The 18,649-nt window shown below is 39.5% G+C and overlaps 1 protein-coding gene across 1 annotated transcript in view; it reads left to right on the top strand.

The window, feature by feature from the left end:
* The first annotated feature begins 970 nt into the window (after positions 1-970).
* The window catches only part of TTN1 (ARM repeat superfamily protein), a 370,146-nt gene continuing 352,467 nt past the window's right edge, over positions 971-18,649 (top strand). Inside the window, exons 1-2 of the mRNA XM_089403008.1 lie at positions 971-1,281; positions 1,361-1,911. Of these exons, the coding sequence (XP_089259134.1) occupies positions 1,090-1,281; positions 1,361-1,911 (743 nt within the window). The 5' untranslated portion in view covers positions 971-1,089. The remainder of the gene's footprint in view (positions 1,282-1,360; positions 1,912-18,649) is intronic.

The raw sequence follows: 18,649 nt of genomic DNA, 5'->3' as shown, positions 1-18,649 counted from the left end.
TCAAGTTCCTCCATTCTGTGCCAAAGCTTATCCTTAGAAACCACATCAAACGCTTTTCTGAAATCAACAAAGCAACAAACGACTTTTCCTTTTTCTCCCAAACTTTTTCAATGATGTACCTTTAAATTATACAATAATCCACTGTGGATTGTTTAGATCTAAAACCTGCTTGCCCTTTAGCATGCTTATCTCTTTCTTCTACCCACTTATTAATTTTATTTCTAGCATGCTTCCAAATAAAAATAACACTTCCAACATATTAAGGTTTTTCAATTAATAAACCAAACTTAAAAGAGGATTGAATCATACTTAAAAGAGGATTGAAGAAAGAAAGAAAGAAAAGAAAGAAATGATTTTAACGTCTACGAGGCTAAAGATAGCTTATGGGACAGAGTGTTTCTTCATCTGCTTGATGTATTCAGCCCTTTTTATGTGAAGTGTCAAAATAAATGCTCTCAGCTTCTCGATAAACCCCTCGCTAAATAGATTATCCCAAGAGCTAGCTGCCGGCATATCTGCATAACTTTGACTGTTGTCTTGGAAGGTCTCACATTCTAAAATGAAATGTTTTTATGTTTCCACTTTTCCCAAAAAACAAAAAATGCACTCTTTCTTCCTACACTTCTTTTGACATTTTTCAACATCTTGTTTCACAATGGAGTTGATGAAAATTAGTTTTTAACCGAGTAATAAGAATTTTGGCTCTCCAAAAGATATTGACCTCTATGTATGCTTTTGATTGATGTCTATGAATGAGATTAAACATTTCACTATAGTAATTTTTCTTTACTTCTCCCAGCTCTTTATTCGAAATACACTTGTAAAACTTTTCCATATGTCTTTATTGTTTATGCAAAGGAAATCAAGGATACATCAGTGGAAAAGAAGAGGGTACGACCAAAAAAAGCGCCACTTGGTGCTAAATCATTGTCTTCGTCCAACTATATTTATTATTTAAAATGTACAATTTAATTCCAATCCTCACATGTCTTACACAAAATGCTTGACAGTGTCACCGTGCCTCTGAACTAAGAGCGGGAAGAAGGAATCCACTCCAGAACCTCCACCCACTGTTTGATTACGGGAGCGATGACTTCCGAGTCTGCAGTCGTAGGCAATGTCGTCCCAGATATAGAAGAAGACGATGAGTATTGCTCCAAAGAAAAAGTAATCCGCAGAACGTTTGTACAGGAATACAAATTCTTGGAAAATCTGGTAGCTAGCATCGTGCAAAATGGCGGTGCAGTGGATCTCTCGGCCATCAAGAAAGCCCAATCCATTGTAAGTATTCTATTACACCGAAAAATCTCGAAGCATGTTGAAGATAAAATTTAAATAACTTGAAATTCTTTTGTTACAGATGGATAAATATCAAGAACAGGGACAGCTGCTCGAGCCGCACCTCGAGAGCATAGTTTCTCCTTTAATGCACATTGTTCGCACCAAAACAATTGAGTCAGGGATCGAATCCGGGGACATTCTGGAGGTCATCAAGCCGCTATGCATAATCATCTATACTCTGGTCACAGTCTGCGGTTACAAGACCGTTTTGAAGTTTTTCCCTCACCAGGTGTCCGATTTGGAGCTTGCGGTGTCTCTGCTAGAGAAATGCCATGGCGTGACAACGGTTTTGAGCGCTATACGGCAAGAAAGCACCGGGGAAATGGAGACCAAGTGCACTATGCTTCTCTGGCTTTCGATTCTAGTATTGATTCCTTTTGATCTATCGTCGGTGGATACAGCTTTGGCAGAAGCAGGTTCTTCGGTGAAAGATGCGCCTCCGCCATTGGTTGAGAGGATAATCGTTGTCTGCAAAGACTATCTTTCGAACCCCGGCCCCATGCGGAAGATCGCTGGATTGTTGCTTTCCCGGCTTCTTACCCGACCTGACATGAAGCCTGCTTTGATCAGGTGCATTATTATTATGATTATTATTATTATTTTGAAATTTCTTTGAGAAACATCCATCTAAGCTTGAGGGCTGAGAAATCCCTTTTCACCTAAGTGCCAGGTTTGAGGATACCTACTCTGTCAACATCGCCTAGGACTTGCACCCTACCAAATACTTTTGGAGAGATGGCATCCAGGTGGGGCAGACTACAGCAGAAATGGAAACTTGGCAAAACACTTAATCATCTGCTGACTTCATTAGTGACCTAAGGCCCAGTTGGAATTGTTTGATTTTAACCATCACAATATGCCTAAGTAGAGCACATTGTGCGGTTCTTGGTAAATGAAACTTGTCCAAGAACCACTTCGGACTGGGATATAAATTATGTGACTATGGATTAACAATTTATGTTCAAAACTGCGCACTAGAAATCAGGGGCTGTTATATATAAATCTGATTAGAAGAACTGAAGTGCGTGCTATACTTTCAAAAATTTGTTGAGGTTTATGAAACACTTTAATGAGTTTGTTGAATGTAATTTGAATCATAGTAACAAATTTATTTGGTTTATTTTAACCCAATAAATTGTTCCCTTCTGAGATCCGTTTTTGTTTCATGTGTCAGTGCTGCGGGGTATATGTGGTCTTGCCACCTCTGTTTCTCTCTCTAAAGTATATTCATCTTTTTTGACTCAAAATTCAGGAGAAAAGGCACGTCGTTCAATTACTTTTCAACGTTCTGTTGATTAGTAGATTTGTTATCAAGTCCATTCCCTATAATTTGAACTTACAATTCACAACACGTTTAATTAGAGCACATTGTACTGTCCTTAGAAACTGAAACTTGTCCAAGGCCCACTTCCTACTGGTTTGTAAATCAGGCATGCATGGATTACTGATTTACATTCAAAACTACACACCAAAACTGTTAAGCTTCGCAATTCAGCATTACTACAAAATGTTTACCGTAGAAATACTTAAGCTTTCTCCAACAATTCTCTTTTATAGAAATTACTAACCTACTCAACTCCCCTTAAGGGAGTTACTTAAGGGACAACGTTTGAAGCTTATTCATTCTTTTATTGTCCATTGAACTATGGTCTAGTGGCAAGTTGGAGTGCTTGCATTGATGATGATCCATGTTGGAGTGCTTAAATTGATGATGATCCATGTTCAAAACCTGATGGGCATTCTCTTCATGTTAAAGCAGTCAACAAAGTCTTTTCGAGGTCCAAGTCATTCTAATGGCCTAATACACAACATTGGTTCTGTGCTAATGCAAAGAAGTTGTTAATGGTGGTTTCTTGTGCTGTTGTGGTCTTTGTGGATGAGGCTGGGTGCAAGTCCGGGGGAACTTTGATGGAATAGATGCTCCTTAGTCATGACTTCATAACCAAAGGTTTGTAAAGTAGATATGTCAAGGACTTCTATATCCTCTCCAATCAAAACGGGGTTTACCTAACAAGAAAAAGTTAAAGTGTTTCTTTATTATTCAATAGGTAATATGTATCATTTGCATTTTTACTTTGTTGATTCTTTTCCTTAAAATTTATCATATTTTCCTCATTTCTCATGTAATAATTTGTGGTGTATGCAAACAACATAGATGGACTGCAGTAAATATACGATACATCAAATTGTAGTAAATACACAATATATCAGGCTAGCCCGAGATAAGCTGTTGAACCTTTCTCATTCCTCACACCACTCTCAATCCATAATTTATTATATCACCAGCAGATTATGGTGGTTAACTGCCCAACATTTACATTCTCTTTTGAATAAAGCTTCCTTTTAACTATGAATAACAGCTGTATATATGGGGATTTAATACACGTAAAGATAGCTGCAGGTTTCAAGGCCAAAAAATGTGAGTTGGCTGCAAACAAAACACTGACACATAGAGAGTCCAAGTCACATTGTGCATGGACATAACAACACAAAGAAACAAAGGGCTTTTGCTTGAGCAAATAACCACTAAACATCGATCACACCAGTTGTAGGTGGAGGTTGGTTGTGTTCATCTAGGGTAGGGTCCTAACTCAAACCAGGAATGGCAACATTGATATGCTGGATTGGGTTCTACACATTAACAAGAGATTGAGCCCTTTTAAAATAGTGGGGGCCAACGTCATGAAATGCTTGACATTTGTGGTGGGCCAAGGGGGACCAACTTTGGCTGTGCTCATGCCTCTCATGAACTTTTTTCCTTGTTCAATGTTGAGGTCTGTTGTGACAAGAACTTTGGTGGGACCTAGCTGATCCAGGCCACTTTTGCAGGTCATGGAGGTCACATGGGCTAAATAGGCTAGCTAGACTATGTGGGTTCAATGACCCCTATCTCATTGTGCCCGAGGCTTCATGTCAATATTCTAACCGCTGTAGGCGTTCCATTTCAAGCTTAACTTTTTTTGTTTGCACAATGATTTACATTAAGAGGCTGGTCCATATCAACGTCTCATCAATCCAAGAAAAAACTGTTTGATGAGACATTTGCATTGAATAACGCATCATTTCTCTTGTTCTAAGGCCAAAAAAATATTTCTGCTGATAGGTATCCAAGAAAATTGGAATTCAATTGCCCTGGGTCTATCACATAGCAAGGCAGCTTGCCACAAGAGGGAGGATGATAGAGGGCCTTGAACGAAGGTCATATGGCTCTCACTAGAGGGTAGAACTAGAAGAGCTGCTTCAATATTCCTATTCTCCCATGTTGTGATTATTGCAGGTTCGACACAACCAGGTGAGTGAGCGTCTTTTCTATAGCGTATCCTTTCACAGTTAAACAATAAAAAATTCTTTTTTAGGTTCTAACCTTTGTTACCAAATACTCAAGTTCAAAACAGCCTAGTTTTTAATTTAAACTTTAGTGTCCTTAGTTTATATAACCTATATTAAAAGAAGGGCTTGGATCAAAGCCATTTGTAACCCATGGTTGGCTTATGCTTGGTAAAAGCCATGGCACTTTCCTTAGTGCCAATTCCACCACTAGGCTCATGGTGTAGGGAGGCAACACTTTCACAAAAGATTATCAGAAATGAGCCCTTGAATGTGGTTTAGAATAAATTCATCATTATTGGCCAATACAATTTCTCTCTTAACCTTGGCCTAGCAGAGCCAAGATCTAAAGGGGTTGTCCAAGATATCATGTGTGACGCAACAAACATAGCCAAGGACCTAAGTCACATAGCATTCGATAGAAGTGTTCGACACAAGATACGTAGACCCCTTGGATGGCAACATGAGGATATAATGTATGTATGTATGTATGAAGATAGAACTATAATGCATTTAACACAGAAGATTACATCATACATCATCCATATAGATACACGAGTTGCAGTTTTCTCATCCAATATCATCAAGAGATATCACATGTCTATAAATTATTCTAGAACTATGATGAATTGTGAAAATCTACATAGTCAAATATTACATAGATAAGATGATAGACAGGAATGCCAATGTAAAAAACAAAATAGGGTAGAAGAATCTTATAACACATCCTCTTGGATTTCATAATCAAAATCATCAGATTCACCATCAATGAGACTGCAATTGTGTTTTCCTCGTTGAAATTCTTCAACACATGATAATAGTCTTAGGCTAATTTCTAGCCTACCTTACTGGGAAAAACAAAAAAATGGAATCTCTATCAAATTGCAAGATGATTTTTAGTAGGCATTGAAACGCATCAAATTGAAGAAAGTAGCTGCAAGTACATAGATTTGAAACTCAAGTCACCTCTCTGTTTATTAATCTTGGAAATAGGAAGTACGTAGAAATCTTCAAACTCCCCTTCACCCACTGTTTCTTGCTTTGATACATCAAATTGAACAAACCTTACACCCTTGCTTTTTCCTTTATAGACCAAGAGCAATGAATTTACACACATGTACAACCGATACTTCTAAGGGATATACATGCGATACTTCTTGGAAACTTTCGACATTTAGAGTGCCCTAACTAACTGTGCATGTAAGTACTAATTAAGAGACTTCAACAACTAAATATAAAAAGTATCTAAACTAGAACTAAAGTAGGGATGGTGCATGCATGCTTTTGGCATACATATGCCCTCTCTCTTCTCCATAAATTCCATTGTGCCCTTATTGCTGCTATACAAAACTATTAAAGGAGGGCATACTGCTATTTCTATTGCTATCATTAAAGCTGTTGTACAAACAACTGTTCTCAATCTCTATTTGAGTACTTGCCATCATACCTTGTTTGCATGCACCTAGATCTTCTCATGCATCCTTTTGTACTTTGAACTCTCTTCATAATCTTCAAGGAGAAAACCTTCTATACAAGGAACATTGCATCGGCAACTTGCCAATCTTTTTTGTCTTTCATGGACTCTTCACTAGTCAAAATCTTCTCACACCATGTCATGAATTGTTTTGAACTTTCTACATTGATCAACTCATCTTTATATATCATACATGACCAAGGCATGTGTATCAAATCTATCAAATAATGAATTGAAACCTACACTAAACTCAGAACAACCCAACATGAGTACAATCTCATTGAAATTGAAACCCAAAATCAATGGTGCATACATAAGCCCATCTAGGGAAACTCCCTCTTTCTAGGAAAATCCTTTAACAACTAGAGTAAGAGTCTCATCAACATCAATTACCCTCTTGCTGAGAGAATCCTTTTGTAACAACCTTCTCAATGCTGGAGGAACCCTCTTCCATCATGGCATCTTCCATACTTACTTAACTAGATTTGTGAGTAGCCTATAAAGGACACCTTATTGCACTCCTTTGGCCAAAACTTGACTAGATTCATGGTTGCAATCTTTGATGGTGACTTTTTGACCATCAAGCTTAGCCAACCACTATAAATATGTCATGCAAGGAATTGAACACAAACTCTTTGTTAAATCAGGTACTCAAGAACACCATTTAAAGGCATCTAGAAAGATATGGAGCCCAATACTTTCATAAGATACATAGCATCGTCATCCAACTCCATAAACATTCCTATATGTTGCTCTTGAAACCCGTTGAACATCTTTTTGTCCTAAGTCATATGTCTCTAAGCTCCACTATCCACATATCGTCTAGACTCTAAACCCTGAAACTGTGTATGTGGAAAGACTAGATACCATGGTGAAATGGGTATCTAGCTTGGCAGTCAAATCATCCACATTGAAACCATTTTCACTCACTACAAACTCTTGCTACTATTGTTCTTGCTTCTTCTTTCCCTTCTTCCTCTTAGGACATTGAGAGGCATAGTGGGCATGCTTGTCACCCTTGAATCACTTGATATGGCTCAAGTCTTTCTTACTTGAAGACTCTCATTCTTCCTCCTTGCGCTTTTGACTACTCTTGTGATCTCCTTTTCGACGTTACCAGTGAGGGCTAGGTTTTTGTCCATCACCCTCATCCTTGTAATTGGTTGAGCCTTGCTCTAGGCTCATTTCCTCTCCAATGAAAGAATCCCCAAACTGCTTGAAGTCAAGTAACTGCTTCATCAATAGATCATTTGGACAAAGTTGTGCGAAGATGAATTGAAATCATTCATAGCAATCCGAACTAGCTCATCATGTTTGACTTCATCAACAACTGCATCTTGTTGGCCCCTAAGCTTTGCTAGCTTTATCAGATAGCTAGCTACTATATTTGTCTTGCACATGCCAATCGTGATGAGCTTGTTCCTCAAGAGCATCTTCTTGGATATGTTCACACTTTGGTACAAAGTTCCCAAGGTATCATAATCTCCTTGGCATTGCTTTTGTCGACGATCATTCACCACATTATTGTTGTACTTTGCTAGATCTTTGGGATTTATAGGAAGTTTGACCCCCTTCTCCACAGGGTACCAAAGGTTCATTGCTTTGAGGAGAATTTGCAGTTTGCACTTTAATGACACAAAGTTAGAGGTGTCCTTTAATATATGACTCTCTCACGATACTTAAATAGCCATTATTGTGACTCCATTAAACAAGCTTCAATCTCGACCCACTGGGTCAACTAGTGTTTCACTCTTCATAACCCTTTTCAAGTCCTTGTGATGACCATAGGCATAGATTTGCTTTAGTCATAGTAGCTCGGACATAGCAATCCTTCGACAATTCTCTTTCCTCCAAGGCCAATCTCTTCATACAAAAACTTCTTTAAGGCTTTTGATACAATGATTTGATACCATGCTAAAATATTTAGTTGATCAGAACAATCCTCTTTTTTAACCTACCTACTTGTATAGAAAACCGAAATCTCTTTCAGAATTGCATTTTGATTTTTACTAGGAACTAAAACACATCAAATTGAAAAAAATAGTAGCAAGTACATGGACATGAAAGTCAAATTACATCATTGTTTATTACTCTTGAAAATAAGAAATACATGGAAAACTTTAAACTCTACCCTGCGTCCACTACTTCCTACTCTGAAAAATTGAATTGAATAAAACCTATACCCTACCTTCTTCATAGACTAGGAGGTACAATGAATTTGGACACATGCACAACAACACCTTCACTAAAATAAACCTAAATCCTAGATATATTCTTGGACTTGGGATTAACAATGCCAACTTGCATGAAAAAACTTACCTACAGTCATTCAAGAAGACCATCCAAATAATTTCTAATAATAATGTTCTCCATTAAATTCTCATGTTCATGGTCAGGTAGGAAGTACTATATCTTTGATGAGTTCTTGCTTAGCATTGTTTATAGTTGGAGGCTTGTACCAACAACTAAGTTTTTATAGTTTACGATGTACAAATTTGTATGAATGAAAAACAATCCAAGGCACTTTTGTATTTCATTTAGTTTGAACATCAGATAATGCCATACTTGAAATATGGACAAGAAAACTATCTTGCTTCTGTGTGGTATATGGTAGCAGTGAATTGGACAATTGCAAATCTATAGATTGGGTTGATAGCTAAGATCGTGTATCACTCTTCGTTGGTCAATGTATAGCTATAGAATTATAGCAGCTGGAGGAGGACCAATCAAGTATTTCATTAGATTATGATCTCATCTCAAAGCTTGTACAATCAAGTTCAGTGAATATTTCATTACTCTAAGGAATGGTCCTAGGAATGGTCATTCAAGTAGATCATTCCTAGGAAGGTGTACCCACTAGAGGATGGTGCAAAATTCGTGCCCACCTATTCTTAGAAACCTTCCACATGTTAAGTGCCCTAAGTAATTATGCAAGCTATTGCTATCTAATAGACTTGAATTGCTAAATACAAAAATAATATTGGAACTAAATTGAGGATGGAACATGTATGCTTTTGGCATGCATGTGCCCTCTATATCTCTCTCCATAAATGTCCTTGCTCCCTCATTAATGCTTTATGGAATTGCGAAGGAGGGTGTATTTTTATTGTTATCATTAAGGCTATTGTATAGACCACTCTATAGAATCTTCATTGGAGTGCTTGTTACCATATCTTCTTTACATGTGCTTAGATCTTCTCTGCTTATTGTTGCCATAAATGGCCCTTTGTTGGATACTTTTTGAGGTACGAAAAGTCCAACATTCCTCCCTCCAAGGTATTTGTCTAAGTCTTGCATTTGTAGATGTGATGGATAACCCCTATAATGGATTGGCTTCAATAGAAGTCATAGATTCGATTGATGCATTAAGATGTTTCACCTCAAACCCTCACTCAGATATTTAAGTCCTTGAATGAAGTGTAAAATTAGAGGCACTTAGGACGGTTGCTCATTGTCATCACAATTACTCTTCCTCTCACTTGTGGTCGACTTTCCTCCAACTCAAGGGGGGAAACCCTAGAAAAATATGTTTATAATATTCTTAGACTTAAGGGACGGTGGGTAGCCAAGACCAATGTCTATCCAATGGGTGGAGTTAGGATTAAAAATCAAGAGGGTTTGAACTTGTATATCTAGGTTGTTATAAACATACTATTCTCCACATGGATTAAATTGAATATATAGAAACTTAAAAAAGGTCTCTTCTAAAGATGCTTCTCACAACAAGTACAAAATCAACCAAGTAATCACGTGCCACCATGCATGATTAAAGGACAACCACATATGAAGATGCAAATGAAGTAGACACATCTAGGAAGCCTTTTTTATAAAACAAACAATCAACAATACATCCATCTTCAAGTGTGATTCCACCCAAAGATCAAGAGTGCCTTAAATGTCCCACTTATATCCTTCAACCCTAGTTAGGGCAACCCTCAGAATAGAATGAACAACACTATATAAGACATTACAATGGTAATATCCTTTAATAAATACAATGATTACAACAATATGAAGGGAGGGTTTCACCTCAAATCTAACCTAAGTTATCAGGTTTGGCGAATTTCAAGGTTCAAGTGCGAAATTAGCTAAACTTCAAACTAATTCTAACAAATTTATTTAAGTTCTCTGAACTTTAAGTTGAATTTCAATTTGAGTTGAAATGCTAATAAATTTGTCCGAAATTCAATTTTTTGCATTGATGTTCTTTGAGTTTGAACTTCTCAAAGGTTTAAAAATCGTAAAACTAAACCTCTTGCCTTTGGTTCATTCCTTCCTCCCATGGCTTTGCATTCCTTTGGTTTGTCTATTCCTCCCTTCTCACAAACCTCAACCGCTCTAAAGTTCCTCTTTTAAATCCCACGTACTCGATTGCGGGCGCCCTTTCTCATGATTAGAACAAAAATAGATAGTTCCCAATTCACATTGATAGCGTTCGATGTTTTCCTTTATAACATTGCTATTGGGGCAACAACTCCATAAACTTTGTTTTTCTCGAGATGAGAACTCTCACTAACTAGTGGGTAGAGCGTAGTGGTTCGAAACCGTGAAAACCAATCAAAAGGTATAATTCCATGTCTTTTTCATTGTGAGTGGGTCCAACCATACCCATGTGTTTCAATCAACTATCGAGACTACCATCCATTCTATTTGAATTATTATTGACCTAAACTGCAACGATCATTCTCTAGTTTGCGAACTTGTGAGTGACTTGTCTTACATATCTAATGTGGTTTTGCACTTGTTTTGATATGAGGCAGCCAATCCAACACCACAAAATATTTGACAATATTGGCCATTCTATTATTCTTGTTTTGTATGTTATATATCTTGAAATTCATATTTGACTAGATAGAGCACGCTGCATAACAATAAATTTTAGGAAAATCCTAAGATAAGATTCTTTAATTAATGTCAGACGAATGACCATAAAAGTAGGTCAATGGGACTGAAAAATACAATTGGTATGAATACAATGTGGGAGTGCAAGCACAACTTTTAGAAAACGCTGAAAATAATATAAAGAAAGAAACCTACAATAGTACAACCTCGAAGCACATGTATATAACTATGACAAAGGTACGGTGATAAAAAATACTAAGTGAGTTTGCCCAAGATTGGAAAAGTGGACAACTCAACAGTCGGTAGAGAGAGAGAGAGAGAGAGAGAGAGAGAGAGAGAGAGAGAGAGAGAATTGGTGATGAAGCCAATGGTGTCAGGGTCTCCTGAGTTTGATGGCCAAGGGCAAGGGGGGAACCAGTGTTGTATTTTGGTGATATTTTGAAATATCGCGATACTTTCGGCAAGCCGAAATATCACCAAGAAAATATTGCAATATTTCCTTGCCTGAAAATATCGCGATATTTCCGAAATATCGCTAATATTTTGGCAAAATATCGTGCGACGACCCTAAAAATCGACGGGTAGGCTGGGCTGCAGTTAGAAAAAGCAATTTTGGTCATTTCATTTGCTCATTTTGGTTTCTGAGTCTTGAAAAAGGAAGGTAAAGAGCTTTGTGGTGGTTGCGAAGGAGGGATTGAGGATCGAACAACCATTATCACCACCAACTAAGAATTTTTTGTGGATCAAAGATTGAAGAACAGTGAGACAAACTTCATTTCTTCCATTAACAGGTATGTTCTTAAAAACCCCTAGGGCCTATGTTAATGATTTTTTTCATAGATTTAAGGTTTTGCTTGCTTGCCTCTTTGCCCACCAACATTTTGCTTCTTTGTTTTTTTTTTTCCATTTGCTATGATTTTCATGCCCATGAGCGAATGCAAGTGTTTTCTCCATATTTGGACAACATGCTTCATTTTTTTTTTAACTTTCTTATGTACCCTCTTATTGCCATTTTTCATTCACATTGCAAATAATGTAGTAAAAAAAATAATTTTTAAAATGAGGTGGTTATTACTTATTATTTTTTGTGTTGGGGTGTTTAATGCCATTTTTTTCTTGGTGCCCTAGGTTTGAATTAGTTCACTACAAGTATGCCAAAAGCCTTGGACCCATTTTGGGAGTATGTGGAGGCTGATGGTGGGACAAATCAGGCATATCTATCATGCAATTTGTGTGGGACAAAGATGGCAGGAGGGGTTACGTGATTGAAATACCATCTGGCTAGACTCCCTGGACATGATGTAATGCTTTGTACAGTTTCTAGTGTGGAGCTTATACAAAAAGCTCTTGAAGCAATTGATGAAAAAAACAGAAAGATAATTGCTAGGGAGAGGGCACTGATCTCATATAGATAGCTGCTAGTTTTATTTGTTTTGCTACTTATAACACATGATGATGAGATACTTTTATATATGTGATGTTATTTTGTATCGGTTCTCCACATTTGAGTCCTTGATTGGACAATTATTAGGGATCAACAAGATTTGGTATCGCCTTTGATGTATCATTTTTATTTTACATCCACTGCATCATATATATATTAGTGCTTTCTTCATATTTATGTGCCAATGTGTATATTTTATATTGTTATTGCTTTATATGTTTAAAAATTTGAAAAAAATGAATACATTATGCATTTTTATGTTTGTCGATATTTTCGCTGATATTGTTGATAAAATGTTTTCTGGACCCTTGCTGATATTTTGCCGATACCGATAGTTTCAACACCGGGGGGAACTGAACACTAGCTTGCTGTCGGAGTCCTCTGGAACCATTGGTGGGTTTGACTGTATGACCTTGGGGGTGTAGGATTGGGGGATACTTCTAGCATCTAAGGTATAAAGAAACCATGAAAAAAATCTTTGGCTGATCCTCTAGAATTGAGAGGTAGTTTGACAAGTGGGAGGTGCTCTACTCTGGATTTGTTTGGAGCTTATCCCTCTAATGCTCGAAGGACGTGTAAGTTGAAGTATGGTTTGACACCTCCAAATTGGATTCAATAATGTTGGTTGGTCTCCTAGTGGGAAGGTTGAGGAGAAATTAGAGGTCTTACCATTCTCCTATTTGGTGCACTTTGGAACTCTGCTTGTTGCTTGTTGCTCTGATTTGATGGATCAACATGAAAGTATGAGGTGATCGTCCTAGTCGTTCGAATACAAATCATGGGGTGCAAGAGCTGAGATTTTTGGTTGAAGATCTCACTTGATGAAGAGGGATAAACATATCTGGTCCTAGTATCGAAAGAAAGTAGAGAGGAAATCCCTGAATCAATATAGGGCAGTGATAATGTCCTTTGATCTCATATGGGGCACCTAAAAATGAGGTGCATCTTTGTCTTTGGCTCTTGTAGGTGGCACAACTGGCAGATCCTATCAGACTGTGGTATATGGTGTGTTTTTTGAATCCAGAGTCGATGGGAATTGACTTAATTGTCCTAAAGGGATCTTGTGCAATTGCATCAAAGCCCTGCACACATAAGGGGGGTGGACAATGATGCCATCCCACAACTTTAAAAAGTGCTCTACGTAGAATGAAATCATCAAAGCCCAATCTTGTTAGAGATGAGGTCCAAGTGACTTGAATGTACTATCTGTATATCTCCTCTTTGATAACTTGATTCAATACTTGTTTAGTTGACGAGAGATGGCTTAGGGCATCAAGGGATAATTTGAATGGGGGGAGGCTCTGGGGAGATAGTCATTGATGGGAGAAGCTGAGACACCTTTGAGAACCAACCTCCTTCACGATCTAAAGGTGAATTTGAAGCAAGAGCCTCTGATGATAAAAGTGGAAGGTAGGGATACCTCTCTATCTTGGTGATAGTGTCTTTGAGAGACCTGACTCTATGGAGGAAAGAGACCAAGCAGAAAAGGACCATGAGGAAAAATGAGTGGACGTTGAACTTTGCCTAAGTGATTGGCTGTAGAATCGTTCACTTATACTAGATGATGCACCTAAGAAGCAGGGTTTAGACTCTCTCCATCTTGGCCCAGTTTGTTTGTAACACACTTGGCCCTTAGAGAATTCTAGGTCTGATAATTGCCTCCTTGAGGTAGAGCTTGGACGAGATGTCCTGGAATTGACCTTGGAAGCATTGCCTCTTGATGAGGGCTAGGGAACCATATCCTTTACCGAGTCGAGGTTGGAGGGCTTGCCACATATCAAAATGAGGCCTCGTTAACTGTACTCCCAGGTAAGTGTAAGATGTGGTGATCTCAATCTCTATCCATTGATAGCAGAAATGTTTCTTCGTAAGAAAGCTCTTCGATGCATTGAAGGCCAAAACCTTGGTTTTACATAGGTTGATCATCTGTTATCGAAGGTCACAAAAGCTGGCCAGTATATGGATTTTTCTTTGCAAGCCATCTGGAATAGAGGCCAACAAGACCATGTCATAGATAAATAGGAGTAGGGAAATGAACACTTGATGTGAAAGACAACCATCCTCCTCTTGAATGAGTGGACGTTGAACTTTGCCTAAATGATTGGCTGTAGAATCGTTCACTTATACTAGATGATGCACCTAAGAAGCCGGGTTTAGACTCTCTCCATCTTGGCCCAGTTTGTTTGTAACACACTTGGCCCTTAGAGAATTCTAGGTCTGATAATTGCCTCCTTGAGGTAGAGCTTGGATGAGATGTCCTGGAATTGACCTTGGAAGCATTGTCTCTTGATGAGGGCTAGGGAACCATATCCTTTACCGAGTCGAGGTTGGAGGGCTTGCCACATATCAAAATGAGGCCTCGTTAACTGTACTCCCAGGTAAGTGTAAGATGTGGTGATCTCAATCTCTATCCATTGATAGCAGAAATGTTGCTTCGTAAGAAAGCTCTTCGATGCATTGAAGGCCAAAACCTTGGTTTTACATAGGTTGATCATTTGTTATCGAAGGTCACAAAAGCTGGCCAGTATATGGATTTTTCTTTGCAAGCCATCTGGAATAGAGGCCAACAAGACCATGTCATAGATAAATAGGAGTAGGGAAATGAACACTTGATGTGAAAGACAATCATCCTCCTCTTGAATGTGCATATGGAGGAAATACTCACACATTGGTATAAATATGGAAGAGGATGGGTGAGAGGGGGCACCCCTATTTTACCTCGATGGTACTCTGGACGAAGTTCAAAAGGCCGCATGCTATCTTGAGGTGTCCTAAAACTGACTAATATCGTTTCATGATGGTTGCTACGAGGGCCTTAAATATGCTAATGTTGCAGAGGCTTTGGAATAATGCTTTCCTAAAAACTATGTCAAGCGCTTCTAGGAGTCTACAAAGCATATGTAAACCTTCAAACAGCGATGACGAGCCTCCTCAACAATGCTCGGAGTATGAATATGTGATCAATGGTCTAACAATTGGTGTGGAGACTTGCTTGTCCTCTAGCCTTGAGATGTTGGCTCTTCAGCTCCTCAGAAATCCATAGGTGTAATATAGTGGCGTAAAGCTTGGAGAATGTATGACCCACCATGATAGTTCGATAGTTGTTTAGATCATAATATTAAAAATACTGAGAGGGGGGGCGTGAGTTAGTATTTCATTTCAACTAACCTTCAATTGCATATTCAAAAATTTATACGCGATTATCATTTAAGCAACTCGCATTTGTACGTGCTTTTAATGAACACAAGTAGCATATATGTAGATTACTTGATTTTTCACAGTTATTTGAATCATTATATCATTAGTCATTCATTATGCATTAACCATGAGCAGTATTCTGTTGAATTTTCTAAGTCTATCCGTTAGAAAATTAATCTGTATTCTGCTGGTTTATTTCTTCAACTTGTAAATTCTGAACAAGTTATTTAAATCATTTAAATACCGAAATAAACACAATACAGTCACAACATCTACAGATCATTAGCTGAAAGAAAACAAACACACAAGTGACACCGTTATTTTTGGACAAATGTTCCTGGAAAAACCCAATGCAGGAAAACCGATGCAACTATTCTGAGGGTTTATTATTATGTAGTATTTCCTTGAGTACAATTGGGTGCCTAATCAGCTCACCTGACAGAGAAAAATACACAGCAACAATACCTCTCTATTTGGAAACAGGTATTCAGAAAACTTGTCTCACGAAACCCTCTTCGGCAACTTTGAACCTCAGCGCTGGCCCTTCTGGCCTTTGCGTCAACCCTCTAAGGCACTGCGCAGTGTTTGGGATCCTCTACATCACTCCCTCTGCCTTCTACGTGGATGACGCAGTCCCTCTGGGCTATGCGCTGTCTCTGCTGGGCTCTGCGTGGCTTGCTCTGGTTGCTGCTCTCGCTCTCTGCTTCTTCGCTAGTCTCTTGGCACTGTCTCTGCCTCTCTGCCCAGTACTCACTGCCCCTCGCTGCTGATCACTGTTTCACTTTTGCTTAGCAACCCTGCTCTAGCAAAATGAATGACTAATCACTCTAGTGTATTCTCCAACTGACCCTCAAGCCTCCTCTTATACTTTTTTGGCTGGTCCTTCAATGACCAAGATTAAATCTCTAATCAACGGCTAAGATTAGATTTGGCTTGATCCATGACTTTTGGAACCTTCTAACCCATTTTTATATTAATACCCATTAATATTTTATTTTTCCTAAGTTTAGACTTAGGAACTCCATTAAAAATATTAGTTATTTTAATATCTCCCAAACCGGGCACAATCTGTCCAAACCATTTCTGGGTCTTGGAGATCTCATGTGCTTTAGCCTCTCCACCAATTTTCATGGCTAGAGTACATCCGATGGTACCCCAAATTAACACTCCCTCTTAGTGAGGATGTGCTCTAGTAATACTCCTCATTGAGCATCACTCTGATTATCCGGCACCGGTACCTGTGCTGATGCTAGGCCTTCTCGCCCAACATCCTCTACATTGCTGCATCTTGTACTGCTGCCCATGGCCTTGCCACTGCCACTGCTGCATCCGTACGGCAGCTCCCTCTGCATCCGTGCTGCTGCTGGTCCATCCTCCCAACACTGCATCTGCACTGCATCCCCCTCTCATCATGCTGCATTGTGCTACTGCATACTACTACTGCACTGCAACTCAGTCACTGAGAAGTAAGTAACTGATCCACCCAACTTTTGACATCCTTGTCAGGCTAGAAACACTCCTGATGCTGAAGCTCTCTCTGCCGCTAACAAGTGCTCCCTCTACTGACCTCTGCGCGGCTGCAACAACTCCCTCCATCTGGCACTGTTGCACACCTCTCTGTGCCATCGTGCACCGTTGCAACACTTCTGTGCCTCTCACATTGTTTCATCCTGCTAGCCTTGCGCTGCCCGGGGACTCTTGCACTATAGCACTCTCTGCCGCTTCATCTGCATCCGTCTCTACCGACATTCGCAAGTCCTGCTACTCTCTCTTCGAGGCTCCCATAGCAAGGTATAATCCAAGAGGTTGGGTACCTCAAGGATCTTGCCCCTCATCGTTTGTAGTCCTCATGACTACAACTCAATGTCTCCCCACTTCTTCTCTAGCAGCACATGAGCACTCATGGCACAATCGTCATCCTCGACTTCTTTCTTTGCCTTCGCTGGCGCTACCTTTGAGTCAGAAGCCTCTCCCTTGTTCTTCTTCCTCAGACACTGGTTCGCATAATGACCCAGCGCCCCACAGTGGAAGCACTTGACCTTGGAGAGGTTCTTCTTCTTCCTTTTCTCATGCTTTCCTATAGATGCGAGAGCTGCTTCCTCTTCCTCTTTCTTCTTGATCCGAACTCCTTTGCTGCTACTTCCCGTCTTGGTCAACCGTCTGATCTCTTCTTGGCAAAGAGCCGCCCACAGTTCTTCCCAATCTGGAAGACTCGCCCTGCGCAGTATGCTTTGGACAAATGTCTCCCACTCCTCGGAGACTGCGTTTAGTGCGGTCTTCACCATCAACTCCTGATTTGGCGTGGCCCTATGGAAGTCAATTGGTCCCGGATCTCCTTCAACTGACTGAGGAAGAGATCTATCTGCTCTCCCTTCTGCATTTGGTATGACCTTAGCTGATTCTCAAGTAACATCTTCCTCTGCATGGAAGTATGCCGATACAATGTCTTCAAGGTGTCCCACATCTCCTTTGTCGTTTCCTTCTCGGCAATATGTTGGACCACATGATCCTTGACCCCATCAAGGATGTTGCATTTTGACTTCGCCATTGCCTCCTCGTACCTTTCAGTAGCTATTGGGTCAACTGGGATAGCCATTACTCTCAAGGTGAAGCCCTTGATGCGATGTCTGTGTAGAATGGACAAGATCTTGGCCTTCCAGACCACAAAGTTGGATGCTCGGCTCAGCCTATCCTGATCTCTCAGCCCATTCACGACCATCTCTCTACTCTTCTCTATCGACTCCTCTGAGTCTCTCTACTTCCTACCTGGAAGTTCTTGGTTCGACTCCTGCTGAGCCTCTCTACTTCCCGTCTGGAAGTTCTTGGTTCGATTCCTCCGAGTCTCTCTACTTCCTGTATGGAAGTTCTCTTTTGGACTCCCTTTGAGTCCCGATTTCCCTCTGGAAATCCTTCTGCCAACCGTCAAGTTGCCCCTCTCCGATCATCTGTGCAACTGCAACATTGATCCAGATTCCTTAGCTAGAAATCCGCCTTGACAACAACTCCCTCTACCTTGGTTTTGC

The sequence above is a fragment of the Pinus tabuliformis genome, chromosome 2_1, assembly GCF_031772625.1.
Source record: "Pinus tabuliformis cultivar Carrire ecotype Pingquan chromosome 2_1, CPIR1, whole genome shotgun sequence".
NCBI classification, from domain to species: domain Eukaryota; kingdom Viridiplantae; phylum Streptophyta; class Pinopsida; order Pinales; family Pinaceae; genus Pinus; species Pinus tabuliformis.
This window is presented reverse-complemented; position numbering and strand designations above follow the sequence as displayed.